This window comes from Engystomops pustulosus, chromosome 1, assembly GCF_040894005.1.
Source record: "Engystomops pustulosus chromosome 1, aEngPut4.maternal, whole genome shotgun sequence".
Lineage (NCBI taxonomy): Eukaryota > Metazoa > Chordata > Amphibia > Anura > Leptodactylidae > Engystomops > Engystomops pustulosus.
Genome location: NC_092411.1, coordinates 252,182,425 through 252,205,871, shown reverse-complemented (window position 1 = coordinate 252,205,871; position 23,447 = coordinate 252,182,425). Strand labels below are relative to the sequence as shown.

At 42.1% G+C, this 23,447-nt stretch overlaps 1 protein-coding gene across 10 annotated transcripts in view; it reads right to left on the bottom strand.

Moving 5' to 3' along the window:
* FRYL (FRY like transcription coactivator) overlaps positions 1 to 23,447 on the bottom strand; it is a 193,419-nt gene that overhangs the window by 7,487 nt on the left and 162,485 nt on the right. For 9 of the 10 annotated variants that reach the window (XM_072124585.1, XM_072124546.1, XM_072124529.1 and 6 more), the window contains 14 exons: positions 22,774 to 23,381; positions 22,305 to 22,402; positions 21,356 to 21,526; positions 20,414 to 20,554; positions 18,089 to 18,283; positions 17,590 to 17,751; positions 16,320 to 16,394; positions 15,977 to 16,153; positions 12,987 to 13,187; positions 11,686 to 11,856; positions 7,474 to 7,727; positions 2,778 to 2,985; positions 1,956 to 2,105; positions 1,638 to 1,736 (listed from right to left, as the gene is read on the bottom strand). In XM_072124585.1, the coding sequence (XP_071980686.1) occupies positions 1,638 to 1,736; positions 1,956 to 2,105; positions 2,778 to 2,985; positions 7,474 to 7,727; positions 11,686 to 11,856; positions 12,987 to 13,187; positions 15,977 to 16,153; positions 16,320 to 16,394; positions 17,590 to 17,751; positions 18,089 to 18,283; positions 20,414 to 20,554; positions 21,356 to 21,526; positions 22,305 to 22,402; positions 22,774 to 23,381 (2,710 nt within the window). The remainder of the gene's footprint in view (positions 1 to 1,637; positions 1,737 to 1,955; positions 2,106 to 2,777; positions 2,986 to 7,473; positions 7,728 to 11,685; positions 11,857 to 12,986; positions 13,188 to 15,976; positions 16,154 to 16,319; positions 16,395 to 17,589; positions 17,752 to 18,088; positions 18,284 to 20,413; positions 20,555 to 21,355; positions 21,527 to 22,304; positions 22,403 to 22,773; positions 23,382 to 23,447) is intronic. The other variant, XM_072124539.1, reaches the window with a different exon arrangement.

The window sequence follows — 23,447 nt, the reverse complement described above, 5'->3', positions numbered from 1 at the left end:
TTATAGGGGCTGCAATCTGGGAGCAAAATTTGAGGCCAGATCACGGCCCCCATAGAGGTTTTTGTGGCAACAGGTCACCTCTCCGCTCTCCTGCACCCAGCCATGTACTCAGCACTTATAATCACATAAAGAAGAGCTACCACATTAAGGATGTTGTCCAGTAAGGAAAAATCTGGTATATACGGCTGGGAGGGGGACTGTAAAAATAACAATACTATACTAAAGTTTACACTTGCCTCTGCCGGCGCTCCCGTTATCCCGTGCCACCTCCCGACCACTGCCAAACACCTGCTACACACTGAAACTAATGCCGTTACAGGTGTGCAGCTGTTGTCAGGGCTGGTAACAGAGGCCTGGTATAAGCTCTTTGTAATTGTAGCAACCACCGATTCCCTACAACCCCCCTTCCCAAACACGTATAACAGATTTTTCATTCTGTGAGAACCCCTTTAAACAAAGAACACTTGGGATTGCAAATCTTGCGTGTTCAATTGAAAGCTACTCCCTTTGGCCTCCCCATGTACACTGAGGCCAGGCATGCATGTGTTCTCTGTTGGGAGAGGAGGGGATAGTACTGCTAGACATATAAGTATTAGATAGTATGCAGGTCCTACTAAAACCAGTGTGTCGGGAGATACAGATGCGTCATCTGTGCATATATTCTGCGTGTAGCGTGTTGCTCACATAAAATGGACTTGTACCGTAGTGGACCAGTAAAACATGCACAATTACAGGGCACAACCTGCACACAAGACACTATATATAACGTGCTGCATTGTGTGTTGTACAGAAGGATGAGATGGCTCTTTATAAGAGTCCAGTTACGACCATTCATTCCCAGCTATTTATAGACTCTTGGTAGTAATCACTGTAACCTCTGGCCAACCTTCAAGTACCGCAACAATGAGGAAAGGAGAATGCGGATCCCTGGCCGGCTCAATTTAATAAAGGCTACTCAGAGAATTAACCACAGCGATCTGCATTAGTGTTATGGGGGAGGGGGGAAGGGCTCTCAGAGGAATACTGTGCCAGAGTCAATTAGTGACATGGACCCAATGTCCACTATAAATCTTATTTTCTACTGACAGCCATCGATGCGGAATAACCAGTGTGCAACACAATGCAGTTCTACAATAGGAAAACAGGGAAATGAGCAGCCAGTGTCAGTACAGACACTGTTTGGTACCTTGGTGACATATAAGCAGTCATACTTACAGGGACACGAGATAAAAAAGAGGAATGTGAGACTCATCGTATAGGAGGAAGAAGTGAAATCCAAGGATGGAGTGTGTTTAGTTATAAGCCTAAGCAAATATGATCTAGACCAAAGTTGTCCATATACATTATATCACCGATGGTCCAACATATGTTTAGGCAATAACTATTTCTCCCAACCTGCCGATACACATCCATCTGTTGTATGTGTCCATAAAGGGGAGTACTGGAGCCAGCTTATCCGCACAGGATCAAACATGTTATCATACTACTTGCCCAATCCTTCTCACCCCCCACCATAGAAAGCTGGCTAGGTTGTAGAGGTAGGGGGGTATTCTGGGCTGTGGATTGGGAGAAATAGCTGCCAAAAAGTGTTAAAAATATACTTCACTATCAGGCAAAAGCAACTTAACATTCAGTACCTGTTCTGCTGCCTCCCGCTTGGAGTTATACGTGTCCAGATGTTCCTGCAGTTCCAGCACACTGAACTTCAGGGTCTCCAACAAGCCACTGGACATAAGCTATGGGGAAAAAGTTGACACATAACACATATTTGTAATAATAATGATCTAACAGGATAATTCCAATAAGAAAAAACTAGACACATTCCAAAAATTTACAGGTACAATAATAATCAGTTACATGGTAGAAGTTCTTGCCTCTACACTAAAATATAAGAACAAATGTAGACAAATCAGATGTCTCCATGTATTTAGTGCTCGGTAGTGTAACACCCTTACCGTCTCCGCATCCACAAAGACTGTCGGGCACTCTGAACTTGCCATCATCACCTCCAAGGAACTTTTGAACTTGGTGCCGATTCTCTGCAGGCTTTCTCCCAGGAAGTTTATGGAATCGTTTGTTATGTCCCCAAATTTTCTTTGAATGCTCTACAGAAAGAGAAGACAAGCATGTGTGGTCCCCCTCGATAGGCTTGGTGTGCACAAAACACAAAGCCCCAGGACTTCTATCTTGCATGTAACTGTGCTCTCCAACCTAAACCTCTTTAATATTGCATCATTTCAGACCTTGACTTCTTTGATAAATGCCCAAAAGTCTGGCCACCTACTGTTCACTAGTAGGGGGCTCCTACACTGCCCGTCACTCCTCTGCTCCTCTACTAGTCCATTAGTCATCTATAGGAAATAGGGGGTATTTATCATCAGGCATACTACCTATAACTGTTCTAAGACTGTCTTCGGGACTCTCGAAGTTGCATGGGCTACTCATACACCAGGCGAGACCGGAATGGTTTTGCAACTTTTTCACAACTTTATTTTTAAAAAAAGTTGTAATTTAGAAGTTTGGCCTTACACTAGCTGCCAAATTAGTTAGTGCCTCTATCTGTAAGTGGCGACATTTGATGCTAAAAAGTTGCACATTTTGGACAATTGTGCTATTGAAACCAAGCAATGAGGAGGAATAACAGTTTTTGGACCCTTATTCTAGTGATCAATGGGGGTCCCAATAGTGAGGTCTCAGTGAGTAGATATTCTGTGGATAGGTGATAAGCATCCTTTTTTAGAATACTTTGTTTAATACACAATAAAGTGTAGACTAACCTGAAAAAGTCTAGAGAAGATATGAAAGGTGTAGACAGCACACGACCCATCTGTCTCAGACAACATCTGATTGACGTGACAGCGCCAGGCTTCTTCCTCATCCTCGTAGGCCACGGGCTGGAAAGCAGCAAGTATAGCAGAGAGAAATGGGGAAGGTGGAGGAGATGCCTGGACTTCTGCATAGCCATCCGGTTCCCCATCATCTTGGCTACAAATAAAGCACAGGGTAAGATGATCAGCATTGTAATCTACTAGATGTGACTACACGTGCAGAGCTTCTCCTGGAGTACACCCAGAAATAACGTCTCGTACGGCCAAGGCTCATCCCTATCTATTACTTACAGACTCAGATCCCCAAAGAGCCTCACAACACAGGCCGAGTAGATAAATTTCAATGCCTTCTTGCTTATCAAAAAGGAAGACGACATCTCCATAGAGGAAGTGAGACATCACGCTGCTAGCTGCCATCTACATGCTATCTTGTTGGGAGGCTGATCTTGAGGACATGCAGGCAGAATACACAATGACTTGCTGGAGATCGGCCAAGGGTGGCTGCAGCAGACGCACTTTTTTAATTATCTAAAGTAATATCTGTGTATAGGGTAGGGGAGAAAAGGCCTAAAGAGCGTTCATTTCTAGGGCGATCAATTTAATGATCCTGTATAGTGCGTTTCCTGCCAAAAGACCTCACACGTGATGCACTTGTTCAGCAGACGGATGAATCAAGGCCCTCAACAATTTACAGCAGGAATCCTTTAACCTGCTACCAGCAGCATCTGTTTAATATAAAGCAGACAGCTAAGTATCGGGTATGTAGATCAGCTAGAAAGAAGACAACGTGTACTTCTATCTGTAGCCTTTATAATGCATGCATGACTGGACTCAAGATTTTAACCCTGGTTCATCCACATCTGTAAGGAGAGATCCACAACATTAAAACACAAAATGTACTGTAATACTCTGCAGAGACAGAGGATCTAGCAACGCAGGGGGCACGGAGACATGGTCAGGTGGTTCCTATTTCATTTGGTAATCGGCGGATCCTATGGAAATAGGATTGATAATACTTTAATAGGACCAGACACCTTTTTCTAAATAATTGTATTAAAAACTTGTTTTTTGTTTTTTTTTTTATCTCTCGGACCTTTCCTCTATAATTCCTCCTAGCAATGTGTGGATATGAGTTTATATCTGCAGATATCAGCCATATCTTATCATAGTATATAAGGATGGAAAAAGACGCAAGTCCATCAAGTCCAACCTTTAAGAATTAAATAAATGTTTTATCCCCATAACCCGTGATATTTTCTCTCTCCAGAAAGGCATCCAGGCCTCTCTTGAACATGTACATAGAGTCCGCCATAACAACCTCCTGCGGCAGAGAGTTCCATAGTCTCACTGCTCGTACAGTAAAGAACCTTTGTCTATGGTGATGGTAAAATCGCCTCTCCTCTAGGCGTAGAGGATGCCCCCTTGTCCTGGTCACAGGCCGAGGTATAAAAAGATCTTTGGAGAGATCCTTGTACTGTCCGTTCAGGTATTTGCACATTCTAATGAAGTCTCCCCTCAGTCGTCTTTTTTCTAAACTGAATAATCCCAAATTTTGTAATCTGTCAGTGTATTCTAGTTCCCCCATTCCCCTAATAATCCTGGTTGCTCTCCTCTGCACCCGTTTCAGCTCTACTATATCCTTTTTATACACTGGTGCCCAAAACTGTACACAATATTCCATGTGTGGTCTGACCAGCGATTTGTATAAGGGCAAAACTATGTCTTTATCATGAGAATCTATTCCTCTCTTGATACATCCCATAATTTTATTTGCTTTAGCAGCAGCCGCCTGGCTCTGGTCACTAAAACTAAGTTTACCATCTACCAATACCCCCAAGTCCTTTTCAGCTCCAGTTTTACCAAGTAATTGAGCGTTTAGAACATAATTATACTTTTTGTTTCCATGGCCCAAGTGCAAAACTTTACATTTATCTACATTAAACCTCATCAACCATTTCTCGGCCCACTCCTCAAGCTTCCACAAATCCCTCTGTAATGCTAAACTATCGACCTCAGTATTTATTACTTTACACAACTTAATATCATCTGTAAATATTGAAACTTGACTGTGTAAACCCACTACAAGGTCATTAATAAAAATATTAAAAAGAAGTGGCCCCAATACTGACCCCTGTGGCACTCCACTGGTAACATCAACCCAATCTGAGAATGTGCCATTAATGACCACCCTCTGTTTTCTATCACTAAGCCAATTACTTACCCAAATACACAGATTTTCTCCTATTCCCAGCAGTCTCATTTTATATACCAACCTTTTATGTGGCACGGTGTCAAATTCCTTTAAAAAGTCCAGATATACAACATCCACAGCGTCCCCCAGATCCAGTCTTGAACTTACCTCCTCGTAGAAACCAATCAGATTAGTCTGACAGGACCGATCTCTCATAAATCCATGCTAACGCTGGTTTCTAAGGTTGTGCACAGTGAGATACTCGAGGATAGCATCTCTAACAAACCCCTCAAATATTTCCCCCACCACAGAAGTTAGACTCACGGGCCTGTAGTTTCCAGGAACGCTATTTGATCCTTTTTTGTATATTGGTACCACATTTGCTATCTTCTTACCACTTTCTAAAATTAACATGAACAAACCAGACCTCAGTTAATGGCTGCCCGGTCTCAAACTTGGAGAAATGTTTGACTGTGCCTTATCCTTTAAGCACCACATCCAGGCCCTTACTACAATCAGCAGCTTTCACCTCAAGAACATTTCTTAAATTAAATCCTTCTTCAACGTGGAGTCTATAAAATTGCTAGTCCATGCCCTCATCATCTCCCGCTGGGACTACTGCAATATTCTTCTCTGTGGTCTCCCAGCTAATTTCTGAACGCCCCTCCAAGCTATCCTCAACTGTGCCGCCCGGCTAATCCCTCTGTCTCCTCGCTTCTCCTCTGCACTGGTTACCTATTTCATGGTGAATTCAGTTTAAAATATTAACCATGAACTAAAAAGCTATACACAACCTGTCCCCTCCATATATCTCTGAACATGTGAACCAATACCATCCCAGACATCCTCTCCCATACTGACAATATGTTCTGGTTCACTATTACCATCCGTTCTCATCACAACCGTCTCCAGGATTTCTCCCCATACTGGAAATCTCTACCAAAATGTGTCAGATAGTCCACTAGGTTACAAACCTTCAAACATAACCCAAGACTTATGTATTTAGAGTAGCCTACAACACGTAATAACCTCCTGCTGTGCTCCCTGCCCTTCTAAATAGATTGTTATCTCCATGGAAGTTCCTCCTTTCACTTGTACTTGTTCAGTGTAGTTTTCTATCTTTACTACTTCAATCTGTTCTTATTTTAATGGGGTTTGCCTATGAAAGAAAGTTCTCAAATTTGTATCCCCAAGTGATTTTTAAACATGATTTTAAATGGGATTTTTTATAATTTTACACAGTTTTATTGCTGTTTTAGCTCCTATCACTCCACAATGGTCAGTGTAGGCGGGGACTCTCTAAGCCAGTGATGGCTAACCTATGGCACTGGTGCCAGAGGTGGCACTCGGAGCCCTTTCTGTGGGCACTCAGGCCATCACCAGAGATGACTCCAGGTATCTTCCTGCAGTCCCAGACAGCCCAGGACTTGCTGTGCACAGAGTTATTTTAAAGTGACAGCTGTACCTGGGACTATTTTCTGCTTTATTGGTGTCCTCAGGTGCTTGTATCAATGAAAACTGTGAAGGAGAAGGGAGTATAAATCACAAATTAAATTTCTGTGTTGGCACTTTGCGATAAATAAGCGGGTCTTTGTCGTAGTTTGGGCACTCAGTCTCTAAAAGGTTTGCCATCACTGCTCTAAGCAGACACTTCATGATCCCTCTGTGCTATTAGATGCTGTGAGCTGACAATGTGCTTAAAGTATCAGGGTCCAGGTTTATCTACACTTTTATTTAGGTTCTGAACCTTAATAGTATCTAACACATAGAAAAAGAGAGATGAGACAGATCAGAGATGATGAGATCCATGAGATGGATATAAAACACAATGACACACTCTAGCTCTACTACATTTCATCTACATCTAACACAGGTAGCTCTGCTATATACCTCTATCCCCTGCTATACTGCTATAAAGATCATACCTGTAGTTTGTAAGTCTTTGCACACTGATTGCATTGTCTGTGTGTGATTTTGTCTTGTAATGAAGGGGTGGGGGCAGAATGCAGACAGGAGAAGAATCTGCCAAGCCCAACCATATAAGATTAACGGTCACATCCCGGAGGCAACCAAAATTGTATACACCAGGGTGGAATTATATTTAAGAATCTTGTCTTTGTGGGAAAACCCCTTTAATGTAATGTATGTGAACATCTTGTGAAATCTACAGAACCATGGGAATCATGCTGCTCTATCAATAATTAATAATAAAAAGTGCTAAAACTGTCAGCACTAACAGGTGACTGTCGAGCAGAGTGTAGGCACCTCTGACTGCTAAGACCTCTTCATTTTTGAAGCTTTCTGTTGGGTTAGACTTGCTTCCTACAAACATAACTTTGATAGATTTTGGCTGCTTTTGTGATCATGAAAGAAATCTCTGCGTGTAACCAGACTTATCGACCATTAGACTGGAAGCTATTACTACAGAATACTGGACATAAGTACTAAGCTAACCTTGATAAATAAGAAAAATCCGCTTCTTCCTCCTCACATCGCTCATCAAGCTCTTTTAAAGCCAGCGTGACATCATCTTCACAGACAGAATCGGGGGGGCTGTCGGGAGCGCTGGGCTCCGCTACATCGCATGATTCTTCCACTTCTAGGGGCTCTTGACAAATCAGTACTTCGTGCTGGTCCTGTGCCACGTATGAGCCGGTGTCTTCACTAGCCGTGCTTAACTGCTCATCTCGCACTGCTGGGCTGCCATCCTGAAATCAGACAGGTTTTATCAACAACATGTAGATACGTACACTACACATGGCCATTAATAGGATGGCTGTGTAGGGTGGCTACATGCTGAATGACTGGGAGACATGCTGCCTGTGCATAATATGATCACAACAACCAGCACAGAATCAGTCCTACAATTACTCAAGGTGAACTCAAGACAGCTATATACTTTAGAACCAGTACAGTACTAGAAATACAAGCTGACTCCATTATTATCATGATTCTTAGAAAAAGTAGAATAAATCGAATAACATTCACTTATCAACACATAGAGCAATATATGGAACAATATTGTGACCACAATAGGGCTTCACAACATGGGCGTCCGACAGACCTGACACCACTGAACACACACACACACACACCACAGTACACACACACACACCACAGTACACACACACACTTACACACCACAGTACACACACACACACACACACACACCACAGTACACACACACACACACACACATACCACAGTACACACACACACACATACCACAGTACACACACACACACACACACACATACCACAGTACACACACACACACACACACATACCACAGTACACACACACACACACACACATACCACAGTACACACACACACACACACACATACCACAGTACACACACACACACACACACATACCACAGTACACACACACACACACATACCACAGTACACACACACACACACATACCACAGTACACACACACACATACCACAGTACACACACACACATACCACAGTACACACACACACATACCACAGTACACACACACACACACCACAGTACACACACACACACACATACATACCACAGTACACACACACACACACACATACATACCACAGTACACACACACACACACACACACACATACCACAGTACACACACACACACACACACATACCACAGTACACACACACACACACACATACCACAGTACACACACACATACATACCACAGTACACACACACACACACACATACCACAGTACACACACACACACCACAGTACACACACACACCACAGTACACACACACACACACACCACAGTACACACACACACACACACACACACACCACAGTACACACACATACCACAGTACACACACATACCACAGTACACACACACACACATACCACAGTACACACACACATACATACCACAGTACACACACACATACATACCACAGTACACACACACACACACACACACATACATACCACAGTACACACACACACACACACACACATACATACCACAGTACACACACACACACACACATACATACCACAGTACACACACACACACACATACCACAGTACACACACACACATACATACCACAGTACACACACACACACACATACCACAGTACACACACACACACACATACCACAGTACACACACACACACACATACCACAGTACACACACACACACCACAGTACACACACACACACACATACCACAGTACACACACATACCACAGTACACACACACATACCACAGTACACACACACACACACACATACCACAGTACACACACACACACACATACCACAGTACACACACACACACACATACCACAGTACACACACACACACACATACCACAGTACACACACACACACACCACAGTACACACACACACATACCACAGTACACACACACACATACCACAGTACACACACACACACACACCACAGTACACACACACACACACACACACCACAGTACACACACACCACAGTACACACACACCACAGTACACACACACCACAGTACACACACACCACAGTACACACACACCACAGTACACACACACCACAGTACACACACACACACACACCACAGTACACACACACACACACCACAGTACACACACACACACACCACAGTACACACACCACTGTGCACACACACCACTGTAAATGTTTAAGGGAGGCAACAGGTGCAGCACATCAAGTGAAAAAATCCCTTAAGCGTTATTTAGTATGGGACAGTTCTTAAACAAAAATACAATAATGACTTACCTGTAACCCTACCAGCCCACACAATGATTTGGAAAGTCTTGAAGAATGGGATCTCCCTATCATTATAAAAATATTCCCAGAAGGCTGGGATATCAGTATGATCATAAGATCCTCCGAGCTGGATCACTGCGGAGGTTACCTACTTCTTATTATGAATGGAGTTGTGGTATTGGACACAAGTATGAGACTATGTGCACACCTCAACATCCTTAAATGGTCAGAGACCCGGGTAGTAAGATCTCATCACTCAACGCCAAGGTGTTGAAAGAGAAGAACAATAGATCCTTGTATTTGTACTGAAAGCTGCATTCATCCAGGTAGTCACATCAGAGGATGTACATGGAGGTTTGAAAGGAAAAATATTCAGGTATAATAAATTTCTTTGATCCTAGTCTAAATAGCAACTATTATGTAAATAGTAATATGAGTACATTTGTAGGGCCTTTCATTCATTCGAAGGGGTCCATCAGTACCAGGCCCACCTCAAAACCATGCAAAACCCGTTTCACATATACTACATTAATGCATGCTGAAGATTTACAAAACCTATAGTGTGTTATACAATTTTGTGTTAACAGCTTCTGGGCAGTATTGACCCATGAGTACAGGATCAGGTAGCACAAAGTTTGTTTGTAGTTTGTTGCCATGGAGACACATCTTTTTAGGAGCTGCAAACACAAAACACTGGGAAATTTTCATCAAGACTCTTCATATGGCTCATTAGTTATTAAGTATCAAGGAAAAATGTGGATGTCAATTTGTGTAGGAGACGAAGAAAACTATTAAAAGGAACCTGCCAGCAGGACACACATTTTCACCTAATGACAGGTTCCTGTAGCCTTTTTAATACTGTTTCCCTATCTGCTTTTATAATTAACATTAATTGTTCCAATCACTTTTAAAAGCTGTTAAAACTATACCAGGCTACCTTCCAGCAAACTGGAGTCACGGGGGCATTAGAGTCTCCACTGGCCCCATCATCATCATTCTTTCCTCCCCCTGCTACCTCTCGCCCTCTTCGTCCCATCCCCGGCTAACCACTACATGAGAGAGGAGGAGGGAGGGGCCTGGAGGAAGGAAAGTGGGGGACAGGGGAGGGAGGGGGTTGGGCAGGAGGAGGGAGGGGGGTAGAGGGAGGGGGGGAGGTGGGGTAGAGGGAGGGGGGGTAGAGGGGGCAATCAGGAGGAGGAGAGGGGGCAGGAGGAGGGCGGAGTAGGATCATGCAGAGAGGAGATAATGATGATGATTGATGCCCCAGTGATTTGATACAGTTAGACAGACCCTATCTCTAGATCAATAGGCTAACAGCAGAAGTGAAATAGATTACAATATGGTTCATCAATAGTTTCTATACTCCTTAGGTGATTAACAAAAGACCTTACACAAGTGAAACAGTGATACTTACAAATAGTCGCTCGCCCATTAGCTGCCATCTTCCATACAGGCCATTTAACAGTGAGATCCAGAGTCTGGTTTCTAAGTGCTCACCATTGATATCCATCACTAACAGAGCTGGCCTGAGGTCCTAACCCCAATTACTGCCCAATCACACAGACTGAAAGCCAATCAACTACAAAGCATCACCAAAAGGAAAACACAGTGTTCTAGAATCATATGAACCATGGCCCACAATTGTGGAATAAATGACCCCCTTCACCCAAAACGGTAACAGAATACAATGAATAAATATTTGTAACCTTTGGGGCATGTGCTATTTGTATACATAATACTGAGGGTAAGGGCCCCAAAAAGGTTAGAAATATGAAAAGGGTAACAGAAAAAAAAAATCACAATCTGATGAGAAGGACATTTGCATTGAAATCAAAACATGAATCTAAAAGACAGAATTAAAAAGATCCCAAATCAGCCATGCACCAGCCCAGATTTCTCCCCACCTCAGGCAGCTGACTGTTAGCGCTATCAGGAGGGGTCACCTCCACACTTGGGGTCTCAGATCTGGTTTGTAACACTTCCTCTGTCAGAGCACTACTAATTGAGTCTTGAGACTGGAGGAAGTGGTCCACATGGTCGGCCATGCTGTCCTCCACTGCAGAGTCATTCTGAAGCTACAAAAAAACAAATAAAGTGAATCATCAATATTCATGCCATGTGACCATGCCATTTTACCCCATTTATCCCCTCGGGTGTGTTATGAAATGTCATTTCTAGAATTGTCTATTCTCTCTATTGTCTGTTCTGTAGCACCTAGAAACATGGTTTCATATTACAAATAAGAATCTCATCTTTCAAATTGCACCAGATTTGTGGTTCTTTGAGCTACAGGCAGTTAAAGTTCCCATTTTTTCCTGTTGCTGACAGAACCACAAGCCTGAACAAGAACTAAGTATTACAGAATCAAGTGGGAGTCTGAATGGACTGAATTTTATATCTGACAATATCTTTGGAAAAGTTTTACATTACAAAAGAATTTCTGCTTTGTTTTTGTTTTTTTATCATGACACTGTAACATGATAGGATAGTTATATTAATATTCATATTTTTTTTTAAAAAAAATTAGCCAATCAATAACTACAAAATGCGAAATAAATGTGCTTTTATGTAATTTTTCTGATTAAAATTTTCATTTAATTGTAGTAAAACTAAATAAACTTTTACCAAAATATGTCATAAATATGTAGTACAGCATCATTCCATCAACCTTTCCCAAATATCAGCTACAAATGTCGAGAGTCCATGTACTTCTTCTATTCTGCAAACTGTAAGCCAATTCTATCCTGCAGCTCCATTTACATTCTGCCTTCTATTGACCTGCTGGAGGGGGGCACAAATGCCTATAACTCAGGAACCCTGGCACCTGGTGTCATATTAAACTATTACCATATGGATTATGCATGGATGCTTCACGGAACAGGAGATATCTGAAAGTTACAGTCGGAAATCTCGTAAATAGAAAGCTGTATACAAAAAGGATTTTTTTTTCACTACAACATCTCTGGTTCTATGACGCATCCATACACAACCCAGCTATCATATTAAGGGAATTCATTCTCCTCTTTAATATGACACCAGAATTGTGTTTCTAGGTGCCAGGAGCCGTTTGAAGTTCCTGACTGTCATGATGTATATAACCGTATGACAGTCGTGAAGGGGTTAAGTTATTATACGACTATATGGAGAACTTGGGCAAGAAAAAAACCACATATTGGTCAGATTAATTTCATGTAAAACACCATACCATGTTAGAATGAGACAAGATCTGGCTGACAGTCAGTGCTTCTTCCTCTGAAGACTCATCAGTGTCTTCTTGGTTGGTTAGATTTAGGCTGGGGGTGCTCCCCGAGTGCTCACATTCTTGTAGAGATGGGGTGTCACCTTTGTCAATACTATCCAGCGAACGTCTACGGACTCCCCAGTTGAAGTTGTCAACGCTTTCGCCCTGAATGGGGAAAGATAATAAAAGTTACCAAAAACTAGTAGGTCCCTACTCTGGATATCACAAGTTCATACAAATACAGAGGATCGCGTCACTGGATACATGGAACAGATAACAGCCACTATACATCACAGCACAGGGGGTCAGAGGAGAAACAAGCCACTCCACCAGGCTGCAACTTACCTGCAGCTCCTGGTTAGCAAGAAGGAAAACACAAATAATCATAAGTAACAAGGACAAACACAGAGGCAGGAAAAAACACACAGTTATATCGCAGGTACATTAGTAGAGGACATAAAAGGACAGTGTGGTATAGATATGGGCTATGTCACAAAGGCGGATTGAATATTACACTGCAGTAACAATATATATCAGTGATGGCGAACCTATGGCACGGGTGCCAGAGGTGGCACTCAGAGCCCTTTCTGTGGGCACCCAGGCTATCACCCCAGGACATAGTTTGCCAGACAGGACTCGAGGTTTCCTCCTGTGGTCCAATACAGCCCAGGATGTGCCATTCTCAGCACCATTTAAAGCAACATCCTTTGCTGCCAGGGCTACAGGAGGAACTAGAAGGTGTGGATAGAGAGAAATAATTTTTGGAGCTCCTGCACTGGGAACCCGTATTCTTCCTTTTCAGGGGACAATGGAGGGAAGCTACAATCCAAATTTCTCCATCATATTTCTATTATTTTGGTGAACTCAGAACGCCAATACGATGGAGACCTGTGATAGAGCAGGGGTCAAAATATTACTGCTTAAATTGTCATGTTGGCACTTTGCGACATATAAGTGGGTTTTGGTTGAAATTTGGGCACTCTATCTCCAAAAGGTTCACCATCACTGGTATAAATGGTCTATAGTAAACTTGTGACATGCTCTACTGGATGCCATTAAATGATGGTAGAGAATGTCTGACATCATTAAAAAATTGGGAAAAAGCAGACAGGGTGGAATAATTGTTATTAGGCCACAGCAATGATGTATCACTCTACAAAGTAGCCGGTAATGGAACAGCGGGAGATCTAAAAGTGAATTATAGGTTTCTCTCTTTTAACTAGAAACATTATACATAATTAGGTCGGCTGCGGCATACGTGTGCAGCCCGCGTATGGTCCTGTATGTTGTTCCATTCCCTTGCACACAACACAGGACGGGAATCCTTGCGCTGTACTGAAATATGATGCAAGGACTTTCTATCTGCAAGCAGAACTCTTGCGTCAGCCAGGGGCTTCTAATATGCAAATAGCTTGTCCTTGTAAACCCAGTAAAATATATCACCCCGGGAAATAGTCCTCTTATTGTTGACGTGATCATAATGAAGAGGTTTTCATATACTATGGACGATTAAGAGTGAAAGAGATGAGACACGAGACTTAAGATATGACAAGTTGTAAAGAAATCAGGGTTAAAGGAAGACTGAGATCCAGGACTGGATCAAAACTAAAATTTGTGCTCACACGTACATTTAAAAAACACGGAAACATAGAATGTTTAAGAAGCTCAGGTTTTAACCAGTTTGCTGCCCTATACCTTTCTCTAATGAGCCATTTTGATATTTGCAGCCTGTCACTTGGAACCACTCAAGATTAGGGTTGACAATCAAATCCAAATCATTTTACGGCCATCCATGTACATGGCCGTATTGTCCACCCTGCTGTACCGTACAGTAAGTAAGCCATATAAAAATATACAGTGTGTCCTTTTTTTTCCACGCTAAATATGTATGTGCTGCATACGGCTGTGCACCGTATGCTGGCGTATATATGTGCAGTATCCAGAACCAGCAGGAGGTGCATTTTGTCAGCTAGCCAATAGTCAGCCATCCATCATCTGCCAGCCCACTGTATTTTATACAGATACGGTGCAATTCGATGCTATACTGTTGTAATACGTCCTGTATTTACAACCAGAATACAGCCGTATATACAGAACAGAAGGCAAGAGGCATAACATTAAAGAGAGTCTACCAGCAGTTATGGCCATAAAAAGCTATTAGGTATTGTTCCTGCAGATCTGTGTAACCAAAAATTTGTTTGTGTTGTAGCAGCTGAGCTGTGGAAAAAGTTTTTATATTCTGGGATTGTAGCTGGACTTTGAGCACTGGGGAGCAATGGTGTGTGAGATCTCTTCACTGAACACAGCTCTTCCCCTCGGTTTTGAGTAGTAGCTGTAGTTATAATATTCTAACAGAGGGGAGTGTCTGAGATGTAATTTGAATGTAAAGATCAAAGATTACAGCAGTGTCGGGAGACTCCCTTAGTGCTCCGAATCAAGCCACAATCCTGGGATATAAATGCATTTTTAACAATCCTGCTGCTGCTACTAACAAAGGGTATGGTTACACAGATTTACATGCCAGCTACCCAACTCTAGGCTAGAGCTCTGTATAGTCAATACTTAGTTGTCAGTTCAACAATTCGCCGTACATGCAGCTGATAAACGGGCTGAGATTTTTAGTTCTAACATGATGTACTGCAGGCCTCAGCTTTTCACAACTTCGGAAAGCTGTAACCGCAACATTTTGCACAGTGTCAGATCTTCAGGGAGAGCTAACAGTAAGTCAGCAATGGACACATGATTATATATAAGCATCTGAATCACGTAAAGCTGGGCTCACATATCCAGCATATTCTGGCATTGAATTCCATCCACAATATGGTGAATGGTAGATTTATCTCTTACTTTTCTTTTTAGACCAAACTATTGTCCAAATCTGTTCTAGTGTTTACAAAAAGCAATATTCACAAAAATGATAGACAGATGTGAAGAACTAGACACAGGGGTCTCACCTCAGCATCTTCCAGTTCAACATCCAAAAAGTCAAAGTCCTTGAAGACACCAAACTGCTGTTCACTGCCGGTGTCCTCCACAGCGACTTCCTCCTCTTGAATTGCTTCCTCTGTGCTGGAGATTAGGCTGGTTTGTTGATCTCCAACTTCCAGATCTTCATTTGATGAGAAGACCACCTGTTGTGGGAAGAAATTGGAAGAGAAACACTCACATTCTCTGTGTGGGGTCGGCTCATCGCAATGAACAGGTGAAGAAAACTGTTTATGAAGCCGAAGCCACGGGAAGTGTTAAAAGGGCAACAAAAGTATAATTATCGAGAAGAGGTAAACAGGGGGCACTTACTGATGGATTTTTGGGGAGACCAGAGTCAGGACCACACAGGGACAAGACGTTCATCAGCTTCTCCCGTGTTCTCCGCTGAAATAGAAAAAAGAAAGGTTGCAAAGAAAACTTAAAATATTATTGACATCCTAATTACAAATAAGCTATCTTGTTTTATCAGAAGCAAAACATGGATCCAGGCTCAGGTTTTTTGATTCTAAAAATATACAACAGATGCTCTTAATAGGTTAATCCTCCGCATTAGTGCAATGAAAAGAAAAAAAAAACACACACATTGTGCTCTGCAAGTATGAATTCCATCAGTATCTCTATATAAAGAAGGATTATTACGAGAGGGATAATACCAGGTATGTGCGGTATGTTATAGGGCGAGACTGATAAAATCTCGTTCTCTGCACAATCCCTGACCTATGGGATGAGTGACCTAAGCGCATCAGATTAATCCGGAGATTCCCATAATTCATGTCAGGATATTATCACAACACAAGCAGCATGATCACTTCTCCAACACCAGAAATATTCTGCTTTATTCAGGAGATCATATGTAGAACCTTTGGATCAGATTTGGTGCGATTTTTGTATATTTATGCTGAAAAACTGGAAATTTTCTGCATGAAAATTCTATGACGTATCCACCCTGTGACAGATATGCCTTAAAGATGTTGCCACACAACGCGTTTTTGGACCGTATTTAAGCATGCGTTTTTGAATGTTTACCATGTGTGTGGCTGGTTTTAATCTGTTTAATCTCACAGCTGCCTACACACTCAAACCACTCAACTCTGATCCTGCATCAGTGTAGCTACAGCATTCTCATGGTATGTTTGGTTCATAATGCATCACAGCAAATGGTAGGTTTCCTTTAAATGGACTGAAAATGCATGCTTTAAAATGGTCCAAAAAAGCAATGTGTGGTATCACCCTTAGGCCGCAAGCACATGATTGCGTGCAGCCGGTGGAAACGGGCCCAAATGTTGGCCAGATACCACACACTGTACAGAGGAGTCTGTGCAATATACCAAATTATGATGCAAGTACTTCCCATATTCCGACAAACGGGCCCATTTCCACAGGCTGTATACGATCCTGCAGATGCAATATTGCATTAGGCCCGTGTGTCATCAGCACAGTAAGGTCCACTCCTGCACCAGTAACAGTAGAAAAGACTGCTTGAGCAACTCTGAAGTGTCACCCACTTTTTTGTTTTATAAAGGTGTCACTCTTTAATTGGAAGCTCTAAATAAAAATTGCTATTAAATCAATCCTTTACCTGAGATAGCTGCGGCCTCTTCCAGCTGACAGGGACAAGAGCGTTGGAGTTGGATCCGGAAGAAGTAGATGATGTGCTCCGAGTCACTGCGATGACTTTTGGCTTTCCGTTTCTACCAGCTGCACTATGCTGGTCCCCGTACTTCTGCCCTATTATGGGTGTCTACAATGTAAAACAGGCCTGTATAAGTACAATGTCACCTAGACCAATCTGGACAAGGGTCATCTTACAATGATGGATGATCTTAGGGAACAGAATCCTGGCAGAAATCACTGCGAGAAATATTCACTGTCTTACTGAACGTATGAGCAGAGCAAGAGTAGTAATAGCAATAAAAGAGTAAAGTTAGAGCCACCCACCACAGGGTCCAGGATTCACAGACTGAAGGTCACGTTTCTGTTCCAACTTGGATACAAATTCAACTTAAGTACAAACCTATAGAACATATCTTATACTTAACCTGTGACAGCCTGTATACATTAAAACCATGTCCTCTCACCTCTGATATGTCGAAATGAAAATCTAAAGTTTTTCCCGGAAGCTCCTTCGAGGCGCAGTTAAATATTTTTGCAAAGGAGATTTCAGGTGGGCCTAAATCTACATAGGATTTTGGGGCATCATTTGGCACAACCAGACTGGCAGAGCGAGACACCACAAGCTTTAGGATATTCAGTGCTTCCCTCCAATATGCGCTCTGTTGGGATAAAGAAATTTCATTAACAAGAAAATCATTATAAAATATAAAGTTGACAATTCTGTAAATAGAAGACAAAAGGGCATATTTATCATGCCCCGCTGCTGCATTTTCGCAGCAGGATACATCAAGAGGCTTCCGTCTCATGATGTATCAGGGGCAGGTGTCTTGTTTCTGCTCTTTCTTCTATAGTGAGCGGTGTATCTGAAAGCCTTCTTTTTTTTTTAAATAATTGTATTTATCTGAAAGCCTTCTGATGTCCTCCTCTTCAGACAGATAAGGAAGCTGATGAATAACTCTTTCCATACCCAATGATCCAGCCCTATTAAATTAGACTATCCAGTGTATCAAGTCATTAGACACTTTATCAGGTTGCTTCATCTCTCAGCTGTCAGTGGATACAGGGCAGAAAACGGATTTACACAAACTGCTTAAAAAAAGTAGAAAGGTAGAGGAAAAAGAAGGACAGATTTCTTGTATAAAGTATTACAAAGTTTACATTTATTATCTACACTATTCGTTTATAAAACTTTTGTCTAAAGTTTAGATGATCTTTGAAGAGTAGTAATAATCATAGCACTATTTAATCCCTTCCTAGTTGTTACCACCTACAATATACATTGCTATATATTTTGTAGATGAGTCAGAACAAAGCTTTGCTGGCACCGCTGCGCTGACCCGGTTTTCATCTGAGTACTCCTAGTCAAGCATAAAGAAAAGCTGGCTCCATGCTGTAGGCCATTTCCATAAAGGCTGCAGCTCTATGCGCTGGGTTGCTTTTTATATTTTTATTTTCCATGAGCCAAAAAAAGAGATGTTTCTGTCAAAGCAGGAAATTGGAATTTAGAAATAAGTCATAAAACATCTGGCTTTTATGGACAAAGTAATAAAGTGAAAACTCGGCACGTCGGGCACATTAAGTAAATGACAGTGAAAGCTGAAACAAACCAGCTACTTGCTCAGGGGCCAAACATGAATTACAGAAAGCGATTGTTCAGAATCGCAGAGCGGAAGTAGTATGGAGCTACTGTAGGAAGGATAAAAATGGTAAGTGACTGCCATGGGCATAAATTGTACATAACACGTAACACGAACAAGCGAGTCTGTCTGCTATAGATAGAAGAAGAGTCCAGTCACAAGGCTTAACGTGGACCTGCAGTAGGAGGTAAAATATGTGACAGCCTAAGGGTGAAGACACACATGGCGTTTTTAGGCCGTTTTTGGGGCGTTTTTAGTTTGAATTAAGATAATTGGTCAAACCTGTCAAAAACGCATGCGTTTTTAACGATGTGAAAACGCACTAACTAAAAACGGCCTAAAAACGCCATGTGTGTCTTCACCCTAAGGCTGGTGCCACACGTAGCGCCTTGTCTGCGCTTGCACCATAGAAACGCCGATGCGATCGGGCCGCGGACCGCCCCGGTGGGCGTGACTTTGTCTGCGTTTGCAAGCGCAGACAAAGCGTTACGTGTGTCATCCGTTTTTGACAGGTTTAACCAATTATCTTAATTGAAACGGGTCAAAAACATATGCATTTGATGTCACATGTGGCGTTTTGAGCGATTTTTTGGCCCGTTTTTAAGCAGTCCGTCAAAAACCGCATGCGTTTTTGACCAGTTTCAATTGAGATAATTGGTCAAACCTGTCAAAAACGCATGCGTTTTTTTACGGACTGCTTAAAAACGGCCCAAAACCGGGTTCAAAACACCACGTGTGCCATCAAACGCATATGTTTTTGACCTGTTTCAATTAAGATAATTGGTTAAACCTGTCAAAAACGGATGCGTTTTCAAAAACCGCATGTGTTTTTTAATGCATGCATTTTGTGATGGACTGCTTAAAAACGGGCCAAAAACGTGTTCAAAAAGCCACTTGTGCCATAACCCCAAAGCTGCGTTCGCACGATGCATTTTGAAACGCATTTAAGTGCATTGTGGAGGAGCTACTCCCAAACACAGATGCGTGCTTGGGTTCGGGAACCAACATGTGTTTTGAGTGTTAGAGACGGAAAACATATTTTGATTGTACTCAAAAGAAATCATTTATGCGTCCAATAGTACGTAATATGCGTTTAAAAACCCAATTCATTCTCGACCCGAGAACACAGCCTAGGAATGAATGAACGCTCACCTGCACATATTTGCCGATGATTTTTATGATCTCCAGGTTGAACTGCTTTACTGGCGCAGCAGAGAGGTCAATGTGACTGAGCAGGCTGTAGATGATCTGCAGCAATGACTGCTGCATGCTGGACAGGCCTTTCTCCAGGAGCTGCAACAACATGGGCAAATGCAACAGTATAAAAGCTACATAACATTAACAGTACAATAGAAAGTTATATTATACCTTTATAGTGCCAGATCCTAGAATATCAGCTACAGATATACAATCTATACAGAGCCTATTATCCTGAAGTAATGTCTGTCTGTGTACACATTGGTGCTTATACTAACTTGTAGGTGTAAGATCTCAGTCTTTGTGATCTATATATGAGTCACTTGTATGACAATGTATTTATATTCTTGTTTTAATTTCAAATCAATTTAGTTACAATTTGTGGCTTCACCAAAGTAGAAAGCATCAATATTTCTAGGAGCCGTTACAAAACAGATCTCAGATTGGGATTGTACCCAAATAAGTTGATTGTTAACTTGTATACACAGAGTAGAGGATAACAATCTAATCAATGGAGATCTGACTGCTGGGACAACCAGCAATCAAGGGAATGGTGTCCTAATCTTACTATTTGATGAAGCCGGAGGTCGAGCATCCATACTGTCACTCTACTCATTGTTGTGGGAGTGTTGGAAATGGCCAGATATCCCTGGAATACTGTACATTGTTTACTCGCCACTCCATCAATAAGTAAGAAAGGGACCCATTTTCTGGACCAATTCCAATGTGATTGCATATACTGAGGATAGGAGGTTAAAATCTAAGTTGGTACAAACCCTTTACATTGTTTAAGCCATGGGAACCAATCAATAGTACCTCGCTGATGACTGCAAGCATTTTTATGGATTAATGAATATCTGCATGGATACCTGGTCACAATATATTGGCCTCACTTACCTCAGCAAGATAGGTGACCAGACTGAAGGTGATCTCTGAGAACGAGTCATGTAAGTAGCGGCAGACAACATTAATCCAATTGGAGCAGTCTCTGGAGTAGCTGTGTGTGCTGTACAGGCTCATCATATGGGCCAAGTTTGTCAGTGTGGCAGTCTTCTCCTCTGCGCAAACCTTAAGTACAAGAATGATGCATGAATCTACAGTACAATGAGGAAGGAGGGCAGAACATGATGGAGAAACATGTACAATGAGGAAGGAGAGCAGGAAATAATGGAGAAATGTATACAAGAAAGGAGAGCAGGACATGATGGAGAAATGTATACAAGAAAGGAGAGCAGGACATGATGAAGAAATGTATACAAGGAAGGAGAGCAGGACATGATGGAGAAACGTGTACAATGAGGAAGGTGAGCAGGATATGATGCAGGAACGTGTACAACAAGGAAGGAGAGCAGGGCAAAGTAGGATGGCGAGCAGAACATGATGTCGGAAGGTGTACAATGAGGAAGATAAGCAGTACACAATGGAGAAATACGTATTATGGGAAAAAAAGAGTAGAACACGATGTAGGAACATGTACAATGAGAAAGATTGGCAGAACACAATGGAGAAAAATGTACAATGAGGTAGGAGAGCAGAACATGACGTAGGAACATGTAGGATGAAGGTCTGTAGTGGTTTTTCAATGATTCCCCAATCCTAAGAAAATTAAACTATAATACCCACAATAAAGCAGTGAGACGCAGCGGACAAGGGACTTAAGAAATGTAACTTTTGCTTAGTAAATGGGACTAGAGTCAGTAGTGTTGCTCTCTTGGATGTACATAAGTCCCATTTGACACACAGAATAATTTTAGCATTGATGATGTTACTGATGAAATGTCCTTTTTGTCTGTCAAATGGTCTTTAAAACATTGAGGCAAGGCTCGCATGTTCAATAAGCGCCTACCTTGGCAATTCTGTCCGCCGTCTCCTTGCAGAATGGCGTCGGGTTGTCAAAGTGTTGGATTAAATGAGGCAATAAACACAAGATATTGAGAGGGAACCCTGTAAGTAAAATATTGGTTACGTATATATATCTACCTAAAACACAACTAAAATCTCACATAACCCAGAAGGCACAGTGCTATAGTTATTGCAAAGATAATTTTGGTTTTCCAAGAATGATGATGATGCCCCATCCCCAAGCCATCAATAGTTGACTGATGGGTGGTCAACACCGGCCCCACAAACAAATCAGCTGACGGTGCCATAAGAGCACATACCAGTTGGCCTTGGTAACTACAGACACAACTTTTGTTCACTTTTACAATCATTACAGTAATACTTGTTTTACTTATTGTGTTCACTTAATATACTATCACTTATTTTCAAAAACCATAAAGCTGTAGTGGGGCAAGGCATGGTTTCCCTCTTACCAGCTAGCAGGGCAGGGTCCACCAGTGTATGTTTGGAGATGGTGATGAGTTTGCTGAGGAGGTGAACAGTCATTTCCTGGGTGGACACAGATGTAAAACCCTTCAGGAAGAGCTGCTGCAGACCGGGAAAGTTATTCCACTTCAGCTTGTCTTGTACCTTCTCAATCTTCTCCCAACTCTCTGTTTTATCCAGAGGCATGTGAGTAAGCAGCTTGTTTAACAGCTTCAATGCTAGTAAGTACTCATACTCATAGTCAGACTCCAGCAAGGACGCTGCTATCCAAAAAATGGTAGCCATGAGATTGGTTGGATCGGTAGTTGGCTGCAGATCATGCACTCCCCCCTCTCTAAGAGAGGAAAGGCTTCTAGTCCTTGCTAGGCTGCCCCCATGATTTATCCTGCCATCCATTATATCCAGTGTGTTACTTCGCCTCCGGTCTCCTTTACGATCAACCATTAAGCTTAGCCGCAAAGAGTTGCTTCTTGCATTGTTGCAGTAACCCATAAAGTTCCCACTACTCAGAGGACTTGTGCTTAGATTCAGCTGCCCGGTGCTCTTCCGGTTCATAGCATTCTTATTGCCCATCATGGGTTCATGGTTGGATGTGCTAAAACACGATACAGAAAAAAATGTATGTGGTTAAGCCATGGAAAAATGTGGGTTAATGTGGAAA